Source organism: Octopus bimaculoides, chromosome 9 (assembly GCF_046866305.1).
Source record: "Octopus bimaculoides isolate indiv1 chromosome 9, ASM4686630v1, whole genome shotgun sequence".
Lineage (NCBI taxonomy): Eukaryota > Metazoa > Mollusca > Cephalopoda > Octopoda > Octopodidae > Octopus > Octopus bimaculoides.
The window spans coordinates 89,895,081-89,918,743 of NC_142936.1; the positions used below are offsets into that span (position 1 = coordinate 89,895,081).

The following is a 23,663-nucleotide window of genomic DNA, read 5'->3' on the forward strand; positions in this document are numbered from 1 at the left end:
AGGGCATTACTATACATCAATGCCTCACGCTAAGAGGGACTCTAAGGTCAAACTACCATAATAAACACATTTTTACCGAACGTGAGGAAATGCAACTCTCAAAGCTAGCCCCCTAGCTAGTTTGACCTTAGAGTCCCTCTTAGCGTGAGGCATTCATGTATAGCAATGCCCTTATATAAATGAATACATTTTAGGGAATAAATGATGGATTTTTCCCTTATGAGGTTTTTTCACATTAGCTACTTGATAAATTCTTATAAAGACTTTACCCTATGCTTGAATTATATATATATATATATATATATATATATATATACACACACACACACTTGACAGGTTACCAAATCCACTCACCGAAGGTGCCACTCAGTGGGAGTGAACCTGCACTCATGTGATTTGAGAAGCAAACTTCTTACCATGCAGTCATATATATAAAATTATAACCAAGGAAGTCCTTCATTTCATTGATGGTAAATCAATAAAATAAAGGATTTATTCACTCTATTCTTCTTGTATAAATGTAGAAACTCTAGATATTTGTATAGTTTTGAGTATGTGTTTGGATAAAACAATCTCTGGATTACTGTCTGATAGCCTGAACCCATGGGTGAGCTTAATATGGTAAACTCCAGAGTTAACATCCAAATGAAATTGCTAAGTGTGTCTATATGTACCTGTTTCAACATCATTTCCTGGTGGAACTATAACATGAAATTTCCGTTTGCTATTCTTTTCCAACCTCCATTTCCTTGTTTGACATGTTAAAAAAAATTTGGGGTGGGGGGTTCCCCCTTCGTTTCACTGTTTGATATTTCAGTATGTGAAAACTAACTTCAGAGGGTGAAATATTTGAACCGAACAATTTTTTTTTTTTAACTGAAATTGCTATTCAAACGTGAATCAAAATTGAATATTAACACACCATAAACTGTATTTACTCCTGTATAAATCACATTGTTTTGTACTTGATTTAAACTGGAAAACCGGGTATGACCTGTGCACAAGTAAATGTGGTATGCATGCACGTGTGTGGATAGATGTTTAAAACCAATTCTGGTAACTTTAGTTGAATCATTAATACAGTTCAGACTTTTACATTATTGTAATTTTTTTTTTGATTGATTTCTGAAATTTACTGAATTTCATTAATTTCAAATTCAAAAAAATAAAACGCAATGAAAATATATAAACATTTTTGATGTTTTCCTCTACCAAAAAAAAGAAGAAGCACCCATAAAGGGTTTTTTTTTTTTTTTTGTGGTTTCATCTAGGATTCCGTTCTTATTGGTTGTTTGATAAATTTGAGTTCAATTTCAGAGGATTTTTCTTTTATATTGTTTTGCTATACAAACAGTTTTCCGTGGAAAGATGGCTTTCTTTGAGGTTTTATATTACTTTTTGTTAGAATCTAGTTTGATCCATTGGTGACTGGATCAAACCCGTTATTTGTCTACTCATTTAGAATTAGCAGCAGTGTGATCCATTTTATTTAAAGTATTTTTTTTTTCTCTTCTCTCTCCTCCCATTTCATTGACCCCATGTTCATTATAGTCCTTCTCTCTGACAAAAATGAGATTGTAACTTTAATTTTTTTTTTTTTCAATAAACAGAAATTAAATATCATTCCCTATCGTTATTTTTTTGTTATTAATGTTGCCTTTCAGAGTCGATACTATCAACTAGCCCCTCCCATCATAATTCTACTATGCCTCTAGTAGAATTATTATTACAATAGAGGCAAAGGTAGCAAGCTGGCCAAGTCATTAGCAGGGTGGACAAAATGCATGGCAGTATTTTACCCATCATTACATCCTGAGTTCAAATTCCGCCGAGGTTGGCTTTGCCTTTCAGGGTCAATGAAACAAGCACCAGTTAAATAATGAGGTTGCTGTTTTCGACTTAGCCCCTCCCCTCAAAATTTCAGGCCTTGTGCTTATAATAGAAATGATTATTATAGTTGAGGTGGTGGGTTGGCAGAATGGTTAGCATTTTTGTCCAGCTGTGCATTCCGAAGTTAAAATAAGTAACAGCTGAGCAGTGGGGCTGATGCAGTCAACTGGCACCCTCCCATCAAAATTTCAGGCCTTGTGCCTCTAGAATTATTAAAGTAAAGGCAGTGAGCTGGCTGAACTGTTAGCACACATAACAAAACGCTTTGTGACTTTCCATCCAGAGTTCAGATGCTGCTGGGGTCAACTTTGCCTCTCAACCTTTTGGGGGTCGATACAATAAATAGCAGTTGGTCATTGGGGATAAGGTCTCAAAAAGTAGAAACAGCAATCTGATCTCCTTCAAATTATATTCTCTTATTTCTTTACTGCCTTCAAGGGGCTACACACACAGGGGACAAACAAATAGATTAAGTCAATTATATCGACTCCAGTGCGTAACTGGTACTTATTTAATCGACCCCCGAAAGGATGAAAGGCAAAGTCAACCTCGGTGGAATTTGAACTCAGAACGTAGTGGCTGATGGAATACTGCTAAGCATTTAGCCCAGCATGCCGGCTCACTGCCTTAATTACATTCGCTTGTCTCCAAAAACAAAAAAAAAACATCAATTGTCAGTACAAACCTGCAGGAAATAGCTGAAACACTAAACATTTTTTAAAAATAGCATATAGATTGGATTGTGTAATCCACTGGTCAAATTGAAAATAAATAAAAGGCTATTTTCACAGCTGTAACAACATCAACCATGGGTTTACACATTTGTTTAGTGAAACCTGGAGTTAAATGACAAGATGATGTTTTATTTATTTATCAAAAAAAGGGGGAAAAAATATGATTTCATAATTACAATAATTTTTAGCACCTTCAGCTGCTGTGGAGAAGAACTTTAATTGAAGTACATTTTTGAATTAAAAAGAGAAAAAAAAAGTGTTACTGGGTGGCAATAGACAACTTGGTTAATTTAGTGATGGAGGAGAAATTCTGATAAGCCAAAAAGTATAATCTTGCATTATTTGAAGATGGATGTAGATAAATTTTAAGGTTTTCTGTATATTTACTCAATTGCTTGACCTAGGAATGAGATCATAAATTTCAAAGGAAGGGTCGTGGTTGGTTGGTTTAGTCTATTAAATCCACTCTATAACTAGACTGGTGCTTTATTGATATTGGGAAGGATTAGAGGATAAGTCCACCCTGGTGGAATTTAAACTAACTAAAATAAAATAAAGAAATATAATGTAAATACTGCCACAGTGCCAACTATACTACCTACCACCCAAAAGTAAAATAATTTCTCAACTTGGAATGAGATCGTAAGTTAAATTTTTGCATGAGAATATTTCTACAGAAATTCAGGATTCATAAATTTCTATTAATTTTGGAAACAAGTAAGTATTTACTTTCAGGGGAAAAAAAAAGACTTTTTGCTTTTATTTCTATATTAAGCCAATATTTGTGGCATAATTTTATTTAAAAAAATAAATAAAATAAAAAAGATTATGTTATTATGGAAGGTCTTAATTTCAAAATAAACAATTCACAGTTGATTTTGCAATTATACATCATAGAACCAAAGATGGTCTCAGGTTGGTTGGAAGGGATCAGCAATTTTTCCACAGGTGAGATAGAATCGCAACAAATGCAATGTGCAACAACACAGAGCTCTTGTTTACTCACAACGGTCAGGTGTCACCCACGCATCAAGAGTTTTGCCAAGAGCTTGCTTCAGATCGTCAGCAGCTTCGGTCATCTTCTTCAAAACATCCTGTAACAGCACAGAAATCATCATCATCATCATCATCATCGTTTAACGTCCGCTTTCCATGCTAGCATGGGTTGGACGATTTGACTGAGGACTGGCGAACCAGATGGCTGTACCAGATTCCAATCTGATCTGGCAGAGTTTCTACAGCTGGATGCCCTTCCTAACGCCAACCACTCAGAGAGTGTAGTGGGTGCTTTTACGTGTCACCTGCACGAGGCCAGTCAGGCGATACTGGCAACGATCTCGCTCGAAACTAACACTTAAAAAAAAAAATAATCATCACCGTCATCACAATTTACTCTTTTACTTGTTTCAGTCATTTGACTGCGGCCATGCTAGAGCACCGCCTTTGGTCGAGCAAATCGATGCCAGGACTTATTCTTTGTAAGCCTAGTACTTATTCTATCAGTCAATTTTGCCGAACCACTAAGTTACGGGAACTCAGATTCCACATTCATTGCTGCAGTCCTTCAGTTTTTCTAAGCCCTGTAAAAGAACTCGGAAAGTTGGGCCTTGTGATACCCTTAAAGCCAGGAACTTTTCAGCACCCCTGCATATGTATAAACATACAACAAATAAAATAAAAAGAATGGTAACCAGAGAGTGGCTGCATTAATGCTAATGCAGTATTTAGTTTTGTCCACTTGGAGATTTGAATTCAAATACTTCCAGAGGCAATGTCTGTAATCTTATCCTCTCATCATTGTGTTTATTCTCACCTTTCTATGCTTGTATGGGTCAGATGAATTGCATTGAGGCAGATTTTCTACAGCCAGTCGCTCTTGTTGTCAACATGCATTTGTTTCCAAGCAGGGTAATATTTCCTCACAGCATTCATACACAAGGGCTAAATGTGTTTTACAGAAGGTTGCAAACAATGTTAAAAGTACATGTGTCTGTGGAGTGTTCAGCCACTTGCACGTTATTTTCATGAGCAGGCTGTTCCATTAATCAGATCAACTGGAGCCCTCATCGTCAAAAGTGACAGAGTGGTAAGTTATATGAGTGTGTGTGTCTCTTCATGATGGCATGGCACAATAGTGTCACTGTCGTAGAAGCAGTGACATTAATTTCCAACTGTCCATGAAAGCGTCATGAGGAAAATATTAAATTGCTTGAAAACAAGTAAAGGTTGATGATGGGAAAGGCAGACATTTGACCACAGAAAATCTGCTTCAACAAATTCCATCTGATCCAGGCAAGCAAAGAAAAGCGAATGCGGAGCAGCAGTACAGTCCCAGATCTATGAGCAATACTCGACACTCTAGTGGAAGTCTTACTCAAGTTCTGTAGAGAAAAAGTAGAGCTGGACTATTGTCTGGTCCTGAAGAGAAGGCTTAGTTTTTGGGATAAAAAAATATTCAAGTTCGTTCAACATGAGAGACGAGAAAAAATTTAAACTCCATTTGGAGTCTCTCTGACAGCATTAATTAGCTATTAACTGCCTACAATTATACAGCTTTAATTATCTAGTGATTAACTGTACCCAATTATACAGTTTTAATTAGCAATTGATTAACTGTACAGTTTTACTGTTTATCCTTTATCTTTCACTTGTTTCAGTCATTGGACTGTGGCCAAGCTGGAGCGCTGTCTTGAAATTTTTAGTTAAACAAATCAACCCCAGTACTTATGTTTTTTAAGCTTAGTACTCATTCTATTGGTCTCTTTTGCTGAACTGTTAAGTTACAAGAACATAAACACAACAACACCAGTTGTCAAGAGGTGATAGCAAACAGAGACATATATATAATTACTAGCTGACCATGTGCCATTGATAAATGACGGCTAATTATAGTATTTTATATATAAATAAGTTACAAAATAAGGTACATAATAATCACACATACAAACATTAACATACTTCCCTTGTACAGGCATACACACATATACTCACACAAAATTGAAATGTTGATTTTTTTCACCCCTTCCTTCCTCTCATTGCTATTACTTTCTCTCACTCCCTCTTAGTCAGGGCTATTACTCTCACTACTTCACCTTCACTGAATTACTAATTTCTCTCTTCTGCGTTCAGCGTGATTCTGGACAAATATATATATATATATATAAAAACACTACGCTCATTATTATATTAGGATATATATATATATATATATATATTCAATGGGCTTCTTTCAGTTTCTGTAGACCAAAACCACTCACAGGGCTTTGTTTGGCCAGAGGCAAAAGCAGACACTTGCCCGAGGTGCCACACAGTGGGACTGAACCTGGAACCATATGGTTAAAAAGCAAACTTCTTACCACATAATCATGCCTACACTTAATTATACAGCTTTAATTAGCTGTTGATTAACTGTACGTAATTATCCAGACACCATTGCAGAACACACTCATCCAATTCTGCCGTTCAGAGAACAAGAAAAGACCACCAATAAAGAAAGTACGTACCTGAGACAATTTCACAATATTAACATTCTGTTCGATTTGTTCTGGGTTGCGAGCTCCAACGATGACAGACCGGACGTTCTGCTGTTGTAGTAACCATGACAGACTGGCCACAGGCATATTGATATCAGCTTCTGTACAGATTTCTTTCAACTTCCCAAGTGTCTACAAAGAGAAAATAGGATAAAGTCAGATTTATTTCCACATGATTTCACACTTTCAAATTGCGACCTGACCTACCTATCCACCCATCCAATCCTCCTGTGTTCACTTCCATATAACTTGAGTCTACGCCCTGGCACCTCTTCACCAATGTTTTCTCTCCTTTTCTAATACTTCACTCCTACTCAGTTGAGGAGGCTTGTCTTGCAAGTGACTTAGTGACCTTACTGGTGCTCGTATCACATGAAAAGCACTTAGTACATTCTGTGAAGTGGTTGGCGTTGGGAAGGGCATCCAGGTGCAGAAACCATGCCAAAGCAGACATATTAGAACTTGGCACTATCCTTTCGTCCATCAGCACCTCTTAAAATGTCCAACCCATGCCAGCATGGAAAACAAACATTAAACAATGATGTTGATACTGCAAAGACAATAGCAAAATCAATCTACACATTCTATTAAGGTATTAATCGGATTTAATTGGGCCTCAGAGAGGCAAAGTGACCAAGTTCTTTTCGAGTGTTGGGCCTCACGGAAGCAAAGTAGCTGAGTTCCTTTCGAGAGCTGGGCTTCAGAGGTAATGACCAAGACCTCTGGCATTATGTCGTGCTTGAGAAGAAGACCCATCAAGCTGAGAAAAATCGTAGTTGTGGCAGATACTGGTGTCATGCAAATGGCACCCATGTCAGTGGCACATAAAAGCACCCATTACACTCTCGGAGTGGTTGGCATTAGGAAGGGCATCCAGATGTAGAAACCATATTAAATCAAACTGGAGTCTGGTGTAGCCTTCCAGCTAACCAGCCCTGATCAAACCATCCAACCCATGCCAGCATGGACAATGGACATTAAATGATGATGATGTGTGGGGTGTAAGGATGGAGGTAGCACAGAAAACAGCTTCCGTCACATTCCAGGGAGAAAAACTAGAGGTAGTTGATAGCTTCCATTACCAAGGTGACCAAGTCAGTGGTGGGGGTGGATGCTCTGAAAGTGTAGCTGCTAGAATAAGAATAGCCTGGGCAAAGTTCGGGGGGCTCCTACCTCTGCTGGTGACAAGGGGCCTCTTGCTCAGAGTAAAAGGTAGACTGTATGATGCATGTGTGCGAACAGCCATGCTACATGGCAGTGAACATGGGCCGTGACTGCTGAGGACATGTGTAAGCTTGCAAGGAACGAAGCCAGTATGCTCTGCTGGATGTGTAATGTCAGTGTGCATACTCGACAGAGTGTAAGCACCCTGAGAGAGATAAGTTGGACATAAGAAGCATCAGATGTGGTGTGCAAGAGAGATGACTGCGCTGCTATGGTCATATGTTGCAGATGGATGAGGATAGCTGTATGAAAAAGTGCCACACCCTAGCAGTAGAGGAAACCTGTGGAAGAGGTAGACCCAAGAAGATCTAGGATGAGATGGTGAAACATGACCTTCGAACATTGGGCCTCACCGAGGCAATGACAAGTGACCAAGACCTTTGGAGATATGCTGTGCTTGAGAAGACCCGACAAGCCAAGTGAGACCGTAACCATGGCCTATGCCAGTGCAGCATAACCAGCCCATTTAAGAGCACCCTTCAATCACTGGGCAATAAATTGCACTTGCAAAAACCTGTTGAGGCAAGTGAAATCGTTGTCATGGCCGATGACAGTACCGCCTGATTGGCACCTGTGCCAGCAACACGTTAAAAACACCATTCGGACATGATCGTTGCCAGTGTCACCTGACTGGTTCCCGTGCCAGTGGCACGTAAAAAGCACCATTCAAGCATGATCAATGCCAGTGCTGGCTGACTGGCTCCCATGCAGGTGGAATGTTAATAAGCACCATTCAAGCGTGGTCGATGCCAGTACCACCTGACTGGCCCTTGTGCTAGTGTGAGTTTGTCTGCCTCCAATGCCAAAAAATTCCTGTCATCAAAGCTGGTTGAACCTCCAATCAGCCCATACCAGATCATCTCAATCCATGGACATAGCTAGACCCACTACTAAATGCCTACACACAAGGACCCAAGTTGAGAACCACTGGTTGAAATTTAAAATATAAAAATACTTACTTCAAATAGAAGTTTTTCGTGGCCATCCTGACCATGGCGGGACATTGTAGTACTGAAAAATAAAACATAAATGTAACAGCAAGATTATTATTGTTGTTGTTTTTTTTTCTTCTTTCTTCAAATTTTCTTCCATTTCTCACCGAGTGTTTTCCGTACACCTAGGGCAGAGAAGCTCATTGTATGCATTCCTAGTTTACACACGCAAATTCACAGGTAAAATACATAGTTAAAAAAAAAAATTAATAAATAAATAAATTCATGAATGGATGGATGTTGTTTTCACAGCGATAATGCTCTTCTCAGTACATAAGTCATTCCAGTTTACACGATTTTTTGCACTTCCTATAGGGATGGTAAGCCTGGTGTCATTTTCAAATAGGTTTCAGTACCTTTTTTTATCATTCCTAGAGATCTTACAATCACTGGTATGGTAGTCGCCTTGAGGTGCCACATTTTTTCAATTTCTATTAGCAAATCTTTATATTTACTGATCTTGTCAAATTCTTTCGCCGCTATTATTATTATTATTGCCTTTACTACATAGTCAAAACGACTCCAGCCATGACCCTTCCATCCTTTATTCAGACACTGTATCTAGGACTACATAATCTGCTGTATATCTTTACAGGTTAGAAGCTTCTTTCTCAATCACATGGTCTTGTATGTACGTATATCTATATGTATGTGTGTGTGTGTATATATATATATATCGGAGAATTTACGAAAAAAACAACAGACGAAGACAGATGGTGTAAACAACAAAAGGATGTATTAGTTTAACGCTTGGGAATAGAGAAAATATTTGACGTTTCGAGCCTACGCTCTTCAACTGAAAGGAACACAGAAAGAAATAAGGAGAGAAACAAGGAGAAAAAAAATATAAATGTAGTGGTCAGCGAACTATCATGGCGAATGATATTTTTGTCCAGAATCACGCCGGACGCGGAGGAGGAGAGTGAAGGAGAAGTAGTGAGAGTAACAGCCCTGACTGAGAGGGAGTGAGAGAAAGTAATAGCGATGAGAGAAAGGAAGGGGTGATAGATGAATAAGGAAGGAAGGGATGTAAAAAAAAATCAGCGTTTCAACTCTGTGTGAGTATATGAGTGTATGTGTGCGTGTACAAGGGAAATATGTTAATGTTTGTATGCGTGATTATTATGTAGCTTACTTTGTACCTTATTTATATATAAAATACTACAATTAGCCATCAATATCAATGGAATGTGGTAGAATAATATCTTGCAGTGTGGGATCGCGCATTGTCCTGATGAAACATCACTCCTTTTCGATTCACTAAAGCGGGTCTTTTTTTCTTCAAAGCTTGGTTTAAACGCTCTCATTGCTGACAGTAGACTTGAGTATTGATTGTTGCATTAGGTAGTAACAATTCAAAGTGAATTACTCCTTTGCAATCCCACCAGATAGAGAGAAGAACCTTTTTCCGATGAAGTTCCCTTCTCGGTTGTGGTTGAGCTTTTTCCCTTTTACCAAGCCACTGTTTACAACGTTTAACATTTCGATAGAAGATCCATTTTGCGTCACCAGTCACGAATCTATCCAAAAAGGGGGAAATTAGTTTGCGAGAATAGAGAGAAGAGCAGATGTCAACTCGGGATTTGCGGTTGCTTTCGGACAATTCATGAGGCACCCATTTTCCAAGTTTAGGAACCTTTCCAAGTTGTTGAAGATAACAATGAACAGTTGTCTGGTTTGAACTAAGCTTTATTGCCAATTCTTCAACTGATAATGCAGGATTTTCTTCAAGTAATGCCTCAAGGAGCTTATCATCAAACTCAACTGGACGTTCGATCTTCATCTTCAAGGCTGAAATCTCCACTTCTGAATTTTGCAAACCATCTTCTGCAAGTTCTTTCATTCAAGCATTCTTTCCCATAAACTGAGTGGATGTTTCGAATCGCTTCGGCTGCAGAGTTTCCTTTTTTTTGTACTCATAAAGCATTATGTGCCTCAAATGTTCTTTGGATACTTTCATGTTAGAAAAGGTTTTAATCAAAGAAATTTTAATTCTATTATTCTGTAAAATAATATTTAATTAGTTTAAATGCACACAAATGCATTAAAATAATTTTTAATTCCATTAGACATTCTAAAATACTATTAAATTTCATTCGATTTTAAAAAAGGTAAAATCGGACAGAACTTATGGGATGACCTGATATTTGCTTCAGTCGTTAGACTGTGGCCATGCTGGGGCACCGCCTGAAGAATTTTAGTTGAATGAATTAACCCCAGTACTTATTTCATTTTTAAGCCGGGTACTTATTCTGTGAGTCTCTTTTGCTGAAATGCTAAGTTACAGGGACATAAACACACCAACACCGGTTATCAAACGGTGTGTGGGAGACATGTATGTATGTGTGTGTGTGTAAAACAGAAAGAGACTGTGTACACCAATGTAAATACTTGGTAAAGTTTAACAAGGAAAGATAACTCGTGAAAGACTAAGTGAACACAGCCCAATGCATCAAGCCATTGAAAATTTGCCTCAGCAAATTCTATCTGACCCATGAAGTGTGATAAGAAGCTTGCTTCCCAACTACATGGTTCCAGGTTCAGTCCCATGCCATGGCAATGTGGGTAAGTGTCTTCTACTGTAGCCTAGTGGCTGACCAAAGCCCTGTGAATGGATTTGGTAGATGGAAATTGAATGAAGTGTGTGTGTGTGTGTGTGTGTGTGTGTGTGTGTGTGTGTATTCTTCACCACCACATGACAACTGGTGTTGGTGTGTGTATTTATGTCTCTGTAACTTAACAGTTCAGCAAAATGAAACTGATAGAATAAGTAACAAGCTTTCAAAAAAACATAAGTCCTGGAGTCAATTCATTCAAATAAAACTTCTTCAAGGCAGTGCCCCAGCATGGCCACAGTCTACTGGCTGAAACAGGTAAAAGACAAAAGATGCAAAAGATGCAAAAGATGCAGGCAAGGAAAAGGAGGCAGGAAAACGGTGATGATGATGAATGAAAAGGAGTAACTCAAAATTTGAGAGTTTTATGGTTTCAGTCACAAGTCCTTACCTGGATTTAGAGAAGAGCTTGCCACGTCGTCGACCCTCAGGTAAACTGTCAGGGGCCAGGTATTTGCCAGAAAGAAGACCTTGCTGTAGAGGTGAGTAAGCCAAAATGGAAATGTTTTTCTCCTTACAAATTGGTTGAACTTCGTGTTCGATTGAACGCCACAGTAAACTGTAACCTAGCTGCAACGACAAAGAATAGTTAAGTTGAACAGGTTGTATATGAATCATCATCATCGTTTAACGTCCGCTTTCCATGCTAGCATGGGTTGGACGATTTGACTGAGGACTAGCAAACCAGATGGCTACACCAGGCTCCAATCTGATTTGGCAGAGTTTCTACAGCTGGATGCCCTTCCTAATGCCAACCACTCCGAGAGTGTAGTGGGTGCTTTTACGTGCCACCGGCACGAAGGCCAGTCAGGCGGTATTGGCAACAGCCACGCTCTTAGGGTATTCGGCCTGGGCTCAGTTGCAGAACTTCCACAAACCTTCAGTGAAACCCACATTAGAATACAGTTCCCTTATCTAAGATGATGTTGTTGACACACCAACAAACACCTTTGATCACATCCCCAAATTAAGGCCATCCAGCTGATTACCAAGTTCCCATTCATCAACATATAACAACCAATCTACAAGATGTGCTGATTCCTCACTCAACCGATTCCACAGTCATTACAACAGCCTCTGATCCTGGAAACTAACTAGACGCACACCAACAATTCCCAGACCAAACCCTGTCTTTGCCCTACCCCTATGGTTAATCCTTCATCAGCAAAACATTATCCCTCTGGAACACCCAACCAGTCCATGTTTTTTCCTGCAGCCATTGACTTATAATGTTCAAGCTAAATACTCAAGTGAAGGTCATTGATGGACCGACTCCTTCCTCATGAATGAAATATTAAAAAACAAAAAAAACACACACACATTGCAACACCACCATTATCTCCCATGACCAACACAAACACCCACCACCATCATCCTCCACCATTTCCACTATTCCACTACCCCCCCCCCTCCAACATCCCCACTCACCACCATCTACCCAAACATCACTATTCACCTCTTCCACCATCAATATACCTGGTTAGAAATAGGTTGACCACCAGCTTCAAGAATGCTCTTCATGTTTTTCGGTCCAAAGTTGCAGACACCATAGTAATGTATCCTTCCTTTAGCAACTTGTCTCTTCAGTTCTTCCACAGTGGCTGTGTAGTCAGAAACCATGTTTGGCCAATGGATCTAAAAAGACAACAGAGCAACAGAATAGATTTTACATTCCACTGAATTGGGGAGAAGCAATCACAGAGATGGGCAAGATTAACAAAGCCAGTGATTTTTGGAGATGTTTTTCTTTCTATTTTTTAGCTTAGTTTTAACATTTTTCAAATAAAAGAGGTGCCATATTTTCCAGCATACAAGTCAAATTTTTCAGATCAAAATTTAAAAGTCAAAAACATAGGTCTACTTATACACTAAGACTACTTTAGAGAACCAGAAGTTCCATGTGAAATGCAACAGGATTTGAAAAGATATTGGCAATGTTTGAATATTTACACCATACACTAGGTCAACTCGCATGCCAGAAAATATGGCACATCTTATAGACGGGTACATATGGCAAATTTTCAAGAAAATGGATCAATGAAGGTTTTATTTTAAAGAACATACATTTGGAGATAGGTCCTTGGACTGACTCTTCATTACCCCCACCACTGCTTAATGCTATATCTTACCTGATAGATATCGATGTAGTTGGTTTTTAAGCTCTGTAGGGAGGTAGTGATCGCAGCATCAATCGCTTCAGCTGTGTAGCTCTCACTGGGACCAGTGGAACGGAAACCATACTTGCTTGCAATCACAGCATTGTGGCGTCTTCCTTCTAGACATTTTCCTAGGACACCTTCAGAGCGGGGATACGCCTGGTTCAGGAAAGAAAGATTCAAAAGACTTACAAATGACGGAAAAAATAAATACAGGGTGTCCACAAAGTCTGGGTACATGGGGATTAATACATACTTTAAGAAATTATTATTTCTTATATTTAATTGGCTATGTTATGATTTTATTTACTCCATGTACCCACATGGGAATTGACACATATTTTAAGAAATTACTATTTCTTATATTTAATTGGTTTTGTTATGATTTTATTTACTCCATGTACCCATATGGGGATTGACACATATTTTAAGAAATTACTATTTCTTATATTTAATTGGTTATGTTATAATTTTATTTACTCCACATACCCAGACCTTGTGGACACCCTGTACATTGTGTCATGCAACTGGCACCTGTGCCGGTGGCATGTAAAAGCACCCATTACACTCTTGGAGTGGTTAGTGTTAGGAAGAGCATCCAGCCATAGAAACCATGCCAAATCAGACTGGAGTCTGATGTAGACACTCAGATTGCCAGCCCTGGTCAAACCATCCAACCCAAGCCAGCACGGACAACAGACGTTAAATGATGAGGATGATGGTGATTCCAGCACAAATATACACACAAGAGAAAGACAAGCATTGGGTTGTCAGATCAAAATTTTTCTGTACTTGGCACTCTGTTGTCCTATGTCTGAGGTAAACTTTATTTGAATTCCAAAAACAAGAAGCACAAGTTGTAGAAGAAGAATAGAGCTACAAAAACCCCATAAAATACTGCAATAAAAATATTTTTGTCTTAATTCAGATAACACTGGAAAGATTAACCTTTTATCATTCAGATTACTGTCAAACATAAGGTTTATTTATTCACAATGGTTTGTATTAATCCTGTATTATCTTGTAGCTTCAACATTTCAATGATGTGACTATTCTTTTTTTTTTTTTATCTGTTTTAGTCATTTGACTGCGGCCATGCTGGAGCACCGCCTTTAGTCGAGCAAATCGACCCAAGGACTTATTCTTTGTAAGCCTAGCACTTATTCTATTGATCATTTTTGCCAAACTACTTAGTTACGGGGGACGTAAACACACCAGTATTGGTTGTCAAGCGATGGTTGGGGGAACAAACACAGACATAAATAACATATACATACAGAACCGCCTGACTGACCCTCGTGCTGGTGGCATGTAGAAAGCATCCACAACACTCTCGGAGTGGTTGGCGTTAGGAAGGGCATTCAGCTGTAGAAACATTGCCAGATCTGATTGGAGCCTGGTGCAGCCTTTTGGCATGCCAGCCCTCGGTCAAACCGTCCAACCCATGCCAGCATGGAAAGTGGACGTTAAATGACGATGATGATGATGTCATCATCATCATCGTTTAACGTCCGCTTTCCATACTAGCATGGGTTGGACGATTTGACTGAGGACTGGTGAAACCGGATGGCAACACCAGGCTCCAGTCTGATTTGGCAGAGTTTCTACAGCTGGATGCCCTTCCTAACGCCAACCACTCAGAGAGTGTAGTGGGTGCTTTTACGTGTCACCCGCACGAAAACGGCCACGCTCGAAATGGTGTCTTTTATGTGCCACCCGCACAAGCCAGTCCAGGGGCACTGGCAACGATCTCGCTCGAAAATCCTACAGGAGCCAGTCAGGCGGTACTGGCAACGGCCACGCTCAAAATGTGCCACCCGCACAAGAACCAGTCCAGGGGCACTGGCAACGATCTTACTTGGCTTGCCGGGTCTTCTCACGCACAGCACATTTCCAAAGGTCTCGGTCAGTAGTCATCGCCTCGGTGAGGCCCAATGTATGAAGGTCTTGCCTCACCACCTCAGCCCAGGTCTTCCTGGGCCTACCTCTTCCACGGGTTCCCTCAACTGTTAGGGTGTGGCACTTTTTCACGCAGCTATCCTCCTCCATTCTCACCACATGTCCATACCAGCGCAATCGTCTCTCTTGCACGCCACAACTGATGCTTCTAATGTTCAGCTTTTCTCTCAAGATACTTACACTCTGACGGGTATTCACATTGACATTACACATCCAACGGAGCATACTGGCTTCATTCCTTGCGAGCTTACGTATGTCCTCAGCAGTTACAGCCCATGTTTCACTGCCATGTAGCATGGTTGTGCGTACGCATGCGTCATACAGTCTGCCTTTTACTCTGAGTGAGAGTCCCTTTGTCGCCAGCAGGGGTAAGAGCTCTCTAAACTTTGCCCAGGCTATTCTTATTCTAGCAGCTACACTTTCAGCGCACCCACCCCCACTACTAACTTGGTCGCCCAGATAGCGGAAGCTATCGACTACCTCTAGTTTTTCACCCTGGAATGAGATAGAAGTTGTTTCCTGTTTGTTTGCAGTCTTTATTGCACCTGAACATCTGCCACAAACAAAAACTAACTTGCTAGTTAACCTGCCTTTGATGTTGCTGCACCTCTTATGTGTCCATAGCTTGCACCGGGTACATCTTATAGAGTTACTACCTACTCCTTTTCTACATACTGAGCAGGGCCATCTACCTGAAGGGGTTTACACACACATATATACAATGGGCTTCTTTCAGTTTCCATCTACCAAATCCACTCAAAAAGCTTTGGTCAGCCCGAGGCTATAGTAAAAGACACATGCCCAAGGTGCCACGCAGTGGGATTGAACCCGGAACCATGTGGTTAGTAAGCATGCTACTTACCACACAACCACAATGACATTGTAGGATAGGTGTGAGAGGCCTGATCTAGTTAGATTGAACATAAAACAGGTAGAATTTTGGGGCTGAATAAGGGTGGTTTGAATGTTAAAAGGTTAAAATAAATGGGAAAAAACATCTTCCAACATACATCCACAGAGATGCATCAACACATTCTTTAAGACATTTGTGTAAATGTGTGAAAAGACACACACACACACCCTCATCCACAGACACAACTAAGCACCCTCACACACAGATCCAGATATACCTACACACACACACAGATCCACTGATATACCTGCACACACACACACACACACACAAACAAGTCTACACCACACATATCCACACACACACACACACACAAACAAGTCTATGCCACACATCCACACACACACACAAACAAACAAGTCTACAACACACATATCCACACACACACACAAGTCTACACCACACATATCCACACACACACAAACAAGTCTACACCACACATATCCACACACACACACACACCTCTACATACAAACATAATAAACAAACAAAACGTCTGCTTACCTCAGCTGTGTCAAAGAAATTGATGCCAACTTGGAAAGCTTTGTCTACGATTGACTTTGACAACTGAAAAGAAAGAGAAAGAAAGAAAGATAAACCAATATCATTATCATTTTTATGTCTGTTTTTTCTATTCTTGGTGAATTGGACAAATCCTCTCCAACACGGCATCCCATCACTTGTTGCGTTCCTTTGTCCAGCTTCCTGAGACAGCCTTCACTATTTCTTATTTCTTTATTGCCCACAAGGGGCTAAACATAGAGGGGACAAACAAGGACAGACAAAGGGATTAAGTCAATTACATCGACCCCAGTGCGTAACTGGTACTTAATTTATCAACCCCAGTGCGTAAATGGTACTTAATTTATCGACCGCAGTGCGTAACTGGTACTTAATTTATCGACCCCGAAAGGATGAAAGGCAAAGTCGACCTCAGTGGAATTTGAACTCAGAATGTAACGGCAGACGAAATACCGCTACGCATTTCACCCGGTGTGCTAACATTTCTGCTAACTCACCGCCTTCACTATTTCAGCCCATGTCTTCTTCGGTTTCCTCCTCTATTAAACCCTTCCAAATAAAATCTCCTGGCACTGCACCACCTGTCTTTACCTGTGCTCCTCCTTGCACATCACATGTCCAGACCAGTCTTGTACAATACAATTGACCCCTCTTTTTGACGCCAATTTTTCTGCCTCACCTCATTTGTATCTTATCATTCTAGCACAATAACACCACACCCCAGTGAGTCAGGTTTCCTTCATTTCCTTCCAACCCTCACCCAGCCCCTACATTCAGTCCCCATGTCTCACTATCGTGCAGCACCACAGTTCATACACACGCATTATACACTCTGCTCTTCACTCAGAGAGAGAATCCCTTGTTGTCAGTAGAGATAATAGCACCCTAAACTTTCTCATTCAATTTTAATTCATCATCATCATCTTTTAACGTCCACTTTCCATGCTAGCATGGGTTGGACAGATTGACTGAGGCCTGGCAAGCCAGGAGGCTGCACCAGGCTCCAATCTGTTCTGGCATAGTTTCTACAGCTGGATGCCTTTCCTAACACCAACCACTCCAAGAGTGTAGTGGGTGCTTTTTACGTGCCACCGGCACAGGAGTCAGTCAGGAGGCACTGACAATGACCATGATTGAATGGTGCTTTTTACATGCCACTGGCACAGGAACCATTCAGGTGGCACTGGCATCAACCATGCTTGAATGGTGCCTTTTACGTGCCACCGGCACAGGAGCGAGTCAGGCAGCACTGGCATTGGCTACTATATCCTCTATTCCCTTGCTAGATTAGGTCACTTAGGTAAGAGAAGCTATCAACCATGTGAGCATTGCAAAAAACTTATTTTACTGGTGTTCCAGTGGGGGGGGGGGTCTCACTACTTTTGTATATCTACCACAAGCAAAGGTCTCGTGTATCATTTGCCCTTGATTCTGCTACACCTCTTATGCAACTATAGATTACATAGGGTTCACTGAATGGAATCTTTATATACCACTCTTCTGTATATGGAGCATGGCCATTTCCTTGCTTGGAAACAGGTGAGAGTTGGTAACAGGAAGAGCATCTAGTTGTAGAAAATCTGCCTCAACAAAATTCCATCTGACTCATGCAAGTAAGGGAAAAGGACATCAAATGGTAGTGATTATGTACACAAACTTATGTATACATATATTACATTTGGCCTTGGTCAAGAGGATTGGCCTTGGTCAAGAGGATCGGCCTGCACGAGTCTTGTGTCGGTGCCACATAAAAAGCACTTGTGCCAATGTCACATTAAAAGCACACTTTGTGAAGTGGTTGGCATTAGGAAGGGCATCCAGCTGTAGAAACCAAACCAAATCAGGCTGGAACCTGGTACAGCTTGCTGGCTCTGGTCAAACTGTCCAACCAATGCCAACATGGAAGATGCATGCTAAAGGATAATGATGATGATGATGATGATGGTGACACACTATTGGGAGACTGTAGACTCTCTTGAGTTCATCTGCACTCTGACAGGTTTTGTTTCACAAGTTGCAATATTTTTGGTTGACTAATCTTACTTCAAAAATATTATCTCAGATCTTTGTCTGTCTAGAACAACTGAGTATTTATTTATGATTGATTGATTGATTGATTGAGATAGACAGACAGATAAATAAATAAATAGACAGACACAGATACATAGAGCTTGTGGGTCTGGTTCTTGGGCCAAGTTTATTTATCAAGGCTTAGGACTCCTTCAATTCACTACTATGGGATCAGAAATCAGTCAGTTGGCTCTTTTTTTTTTTTTTTTCAACTATATGCATGGCTATATGGTAAGAAGCTCACTTTGCAGTCACATGGTTTTGGGTTCACTTTCATTGCTTGGCACCTCAGGCAAGTGTCTTTTACTAAAGTTCTAGGTTGACAAATGCCTTGTGAGTGGCAGAAACTGAGTGGAAGCTCCATGTAAGCATGGAAAAGTCGAAGTTGAAACGAGGATGATGAATATATAAGTGTGTGTGTTTTTACCCCACCACTACCACCAACACCACCACTAGACAACCAATGTTGGTTTGTTAATGTCCCCAGTAGTTCGGCAAAAGTAAACAATAGAATGAGCACCACACATGAAAATAAGTACTGGGGTCGATAGAGGGAACAGTAAAAAAAACCAAACAGCATGACAATTTTCGGGTCCTGTGGTGGTAAACCCCACACTTTCTCTAGCGACAACCTGGTGTGTTTGGCCAGCAGCCCTGACTTCTCTCCTCGTCAAACAAAGACAAAATTTCAAAATATCAGCCGCAAGATTTGTGTTTGAGCCTGTGGCAGTGGAGAACTCCTGCGTTCTTGGTCCACCGGACTACATCTCTGCTCACTTCTATCAGGCCAGAGATCGCTACCCGTAAGTGCAATCCCCAGAGTAGCTGTTCCAACATGTCTCCCTTGCCAATTTTCAGGGAAACGCCTTTTTCATTTTGTCCGTCGGTACAATGAGGCAGACTGACAAGTTTTTTTTTAGTTGCAGCTGTTGTATCTCTTAAGACTACACATATCCTCTTAAATGTTCCCACAAAAATATGCAGCCGTTATTTTCCAACACTGAAAACCTGTAAGCTCACCTATAGCGTAGGATTAAAGAAAGCGCATCTTGAAGTTGTCGACACAGTGGCGCCTGACATAGTCACTTGGTATACTTGAAACAACAGCTAGATCTTCTCAAATCACATCCAGCCCAGAGCCGTCTTAAGGCATGGGCAGAATGGGCAATTGCCTAGGGGCTCATGAGTCTAGGGGCCAATTCTAATTTATGCATGTTGTGGCTACTATCAATAAATACTACAATCTGATTCATTGACTGCAAAGACAGCTCTAACCTAAACATGCTAATTAAGAACACATTTGATAATGTAGCCCCAGGTATACATTTTTCTTTTTAGTGCTTAGTCAAAGCAGGAAAGGCAATGCCCAAGGCCTTTCGGGAGTGGGGACTCTGAGACTGAGTGGAAGGGGGGATGTTATCATCAAACCAGAAATATAGCACGGATTCTGTAAAAGGACCAAATGGTGACATAAAACTGAGCGATGGATTAAGTCCATTACACGAGAACACAGAGGGCAGATATAAATTACAAGGTATCTTATCCTACGTTCGGATCTTTTTTAAAACGGGGGCCACATTTTTCATTAACGAAACACTTTGAAACTTGGAACACTGGTAGAATGTGTCATATAAAACATCTTTTTCTCTTAGTCTTCTTTTAAAAAAAAGAAATCCATAAATTATTCCATGTTAAAGTTGTCGTATTTCTGTAATTTCAACCAATCACTGACGTCCATTCAGCCGATATACATTAAGTGCCGACTACATAAACAAATGATTCTGAAACAATTAACCCTAACTCTAACGTTAGGGTTAGGGTTAAAGCAAATTTAAAATGAAAAAAGCAAATAAAACGAAGGTATGGAGATTAAATACGCTTTACATCGCTTAATCAGCCAAAGGAGTAAATATAAACAACTGAATACTTGTCAGTGATTGGTTGAAATTATCGAAATAAGACAATTTTTTACATGAAATAAATTCGAATACAAAAATATTTTTCTGTTCTATAACACAAAATAGATAAGTATACGAAGTTTGAAAGTCTTTCGGTACCAAAAACACTACGTAAAACATTAATGAAAAATGTGGCCCCCGTTTTAAAAAAGATCCCTACGTTCTAACAATTCCGTCCTTGGTCTGACACGGTTCGAACGCATTTGATCATAGATCCGTTACCTTACAGTAAGCCTGTGGTTAAACAATAGCAGTTATGTAGTGGCGCAAACAAAACAAAATAGACTTGGAGACGGGTGAAGCCTTTACGTGGTCGCTTGATATGTTAGAAATAGCAGCCAAATCTCCTTGCCATCTCTAAAATAGGACATGTAGCAAAATGTGATGTTCATGGATCAATGTAAGTTGTCGGGTGTAGAAGTTGTCCGGCATCGATGGAAAAGAATGAAGAAATAGGAATGAAGTTTACATCATTTTGGTTTCAAATCTCAGGCAGGGCCAAGCGAGGTCCCTACAGATACACTGGATAGTGTAGTCCGGCGAAAGTAAAAAGTACGCACATTTGGTGTTCAGGGTTAGGGCGGTACACCATCCGAAAACGGGTGGTGTGCCGTTGTGTAGTCTTATATGCAAAATTCCCCACGAAAAGATACGACGGTACTGCCATGGCTGGAACGCCATTTATCATAGGCCGCTTTGATGAGATTGAAGGCCAAATAACGGAACCTCTATAACAGGCATGGGCAGCCTTATCCAAGAAGCTAGCAGCACGAGACAAGGCTCATAGTCAGGCAGATAATACTAAAAACATGTAAGTTTTTCGTAGGCGTGTCTTTCAGAATGTCTCGCGGGCCTCAGTTTGCCCATGGTGCTACGTAGTCGCTCGAGTAGCTAGAAACAGCAACGAAATTCCTTTCACTCAACTGTTTTATATTTAAAACAAAAACAGACATATCAATTATTGCAAACTGATATGAATTATGCCTAAGAAGGTGGATGGTCTTGGCTGGAATATCTTTCGACATTGGCCAGCCTGGTGCTAAAACAGCAGCAACATGGGACAAAGAGGAGGAGAACTGAAACAGCAACAACATGGAACGAGGTGGTGCTGTAATGAAATTAAATAATAACGAACGACGACAGACAAAAACATAGCTCACCTCTTCTGTCTGTGCATCCCAAGTATTGTTGGTGATACCATTGTTAAACTGCCATGTACCGAGACACACAGGAGACACTTTCAGATCGGTGCCGAGAAGGGTTATGAGTTCCATAGTTGATTCGATCTTGAATAAAGAAATCTGAAGTTGCGAGTTTTGAAGCCGGGAAAAGAAGAAATGACGTGGTGAGAGGAGAACTATAAGTGATAGTGGGAGGAGGAGAACTGAAAGAGAATGCAGTGGTGGTGGTTGTGGTGCTGAGGGTTATAAAAGGAGGAGGAGAAGGAAGACCAGAATGGTAATGTTACTGATGGATAAAGAAGATGATATGGTGCTAATAATTGTAGTGAGAGATGGGAAGGGGAGGTGTTCATGGTGGTAGTAGGAGGAATGGAAATAAAGATATTCTAATATGGTAGTTGTGGTAGGAGGGAATTCACACGCTAGTCATGAGGGTAGTGGTGGTGGAGACGTAAGCTATAGTAGGGGGAGGCGAAACATTAAAAGTATTGGGGGGTAGGAGTCACATTGGTGGTGATAGTGAGAGATGAAGAATGTAATGTAGTGACTGTAACAGTGGTGGTAGTAGTAAGAGATAGAAACATTAGGTAATACCGGTGCGAGTTACTTTTTAACCCTAGGTCAGGCTAGATCAAACCGGCATGTAATCAAAAATGTTCCTTTTGTGACAATCCAGCCTTTGTTTGTTATTTTTTAAACATAATGTACCCTGGACTACATTATCCCATACGTCATTATTTTTCTTTAGGCAGATAGGGTATGATTTGAAGGAAATTTGGCTGCCATTTCTAGCATGCTGAACGACCACTGCTGGTGGTGGTGATAGTGAGGGATAAAAAAAGAACTAAAACTTAGCGGCAGTGGTGAAGACAGAAATAAAGTAGGTTACAATGTGGTGAACGTGGTGAGAATATATAAAGTTACGTCGGTGGTACCCTGTAGTGATAGCGGGAGATAGAAATACAAGGCGACTTTGTCTGAAGGTAATAGTCACAGATAAGATCAAAGTGGAAGTTGTCTTAGTAAAAGGACGATGCAAGGAAATGATGTCGCTGGTGCGGAAAACGAAACTTATGAAAGATCTATTGTAATTCCACTCACGTCTGGGACGTATCAGAGAAATAACAATATCGTCCCCTGTTTATTTTACCGACTCTACAAAGCTCACTTCGGCGGAACGTGAATGAACTCAGAATTTAAAAGGCTGTTGTAACCAGATTCTGGGTAATTTTTCAGATTAACACCCGTACGATCTTCACTAGGGTGTTAGGATTAGGGTTTTAGGATCAGGGTTAGGGTTAGTGTTTAGGGTTACGGTTAGGGACGGAATTCCCTAACCCTAACCCTTACCCTAAAACCCTAACCCTGACCCTAAAACCCTAACCCTAACACCCTAGTGAAGATCGTGCGGGTGTTAATCTGAAAAATTACCGATTCTGTAAGGGTATTATTGCAAACAACGATCTGCATTGAACAAACCACATCTCTAAGATTGTCAAGATTGCTGAGGGTGTCTTAGCACCACTCAACCGTTCTCCAGCTATCTATTTAATGCTGTATGTGACTATGGTACGTCCACAGAGCTTGCATCACCATTCTGGAACCCCTATCTTGCTCAGCATATCAATCTACTGGAAAACTGTTCAGGAAAATGGAACCACACGAATACAAGCCGCCAGGCATCTACCATTCTTCGAAAGTTTTGTTTCCCTGGGCATGGGACACATTAAAGCTTCTACGTCTGGCAACTGAGTTGGCAGACACCCACAAGATTATCCACCATCTTTCCAACAACAACCTCGGGCACCTTTTTTGAATTCCATATGTCTAACATTCTCTTTTACTCTTTTACTTGTTTCAGTCATTTGACTGCGGCCATGCTGGAGCACCGCCTTTAGTCGAGCAAATTGACCCAA

The 23,663-nt window shown here is 40.4% G+C and overlaps 1 protein-coding gene across 1 annotated transcript; it reads right to left on the reverse strand.

Moving 5' to 3' along the window:
• Positions 1 to 2,672: 2,672 nt before the first annotated feature.
• On the reverse strand, positions 2,673 to 21,908 carry LOC106869834 (uncharacterized). Its single transcript, XM_089357999.1, has 8 exons — positions 21,727 to 21,908; positions 16,521 to 16,583; positions 13,118 to 13,303; positions 12,465 to 12,623; positions 11,380 to 11,558; positions 8,341 to 8,392; positions 6,128 to 6,289; positions 2,673 to 3,718 (listed from the first exon to the last, which is right to left on the reverse strand). Exons 1-8 carry the CDS (start codon positions 21,838 to 21,840, stop codon positions 3,623 to 3,625), a joined length of 1,011 nt encoding a protein of 336 aa, XP_089214125.1. The 5' UTR covers positions 21,841 to 21,908; the 3' UTR covers positions 2,673 to 3,622.
• Positions 21,909 to 23,663: the final 1,755 nt, after the last annotated feature.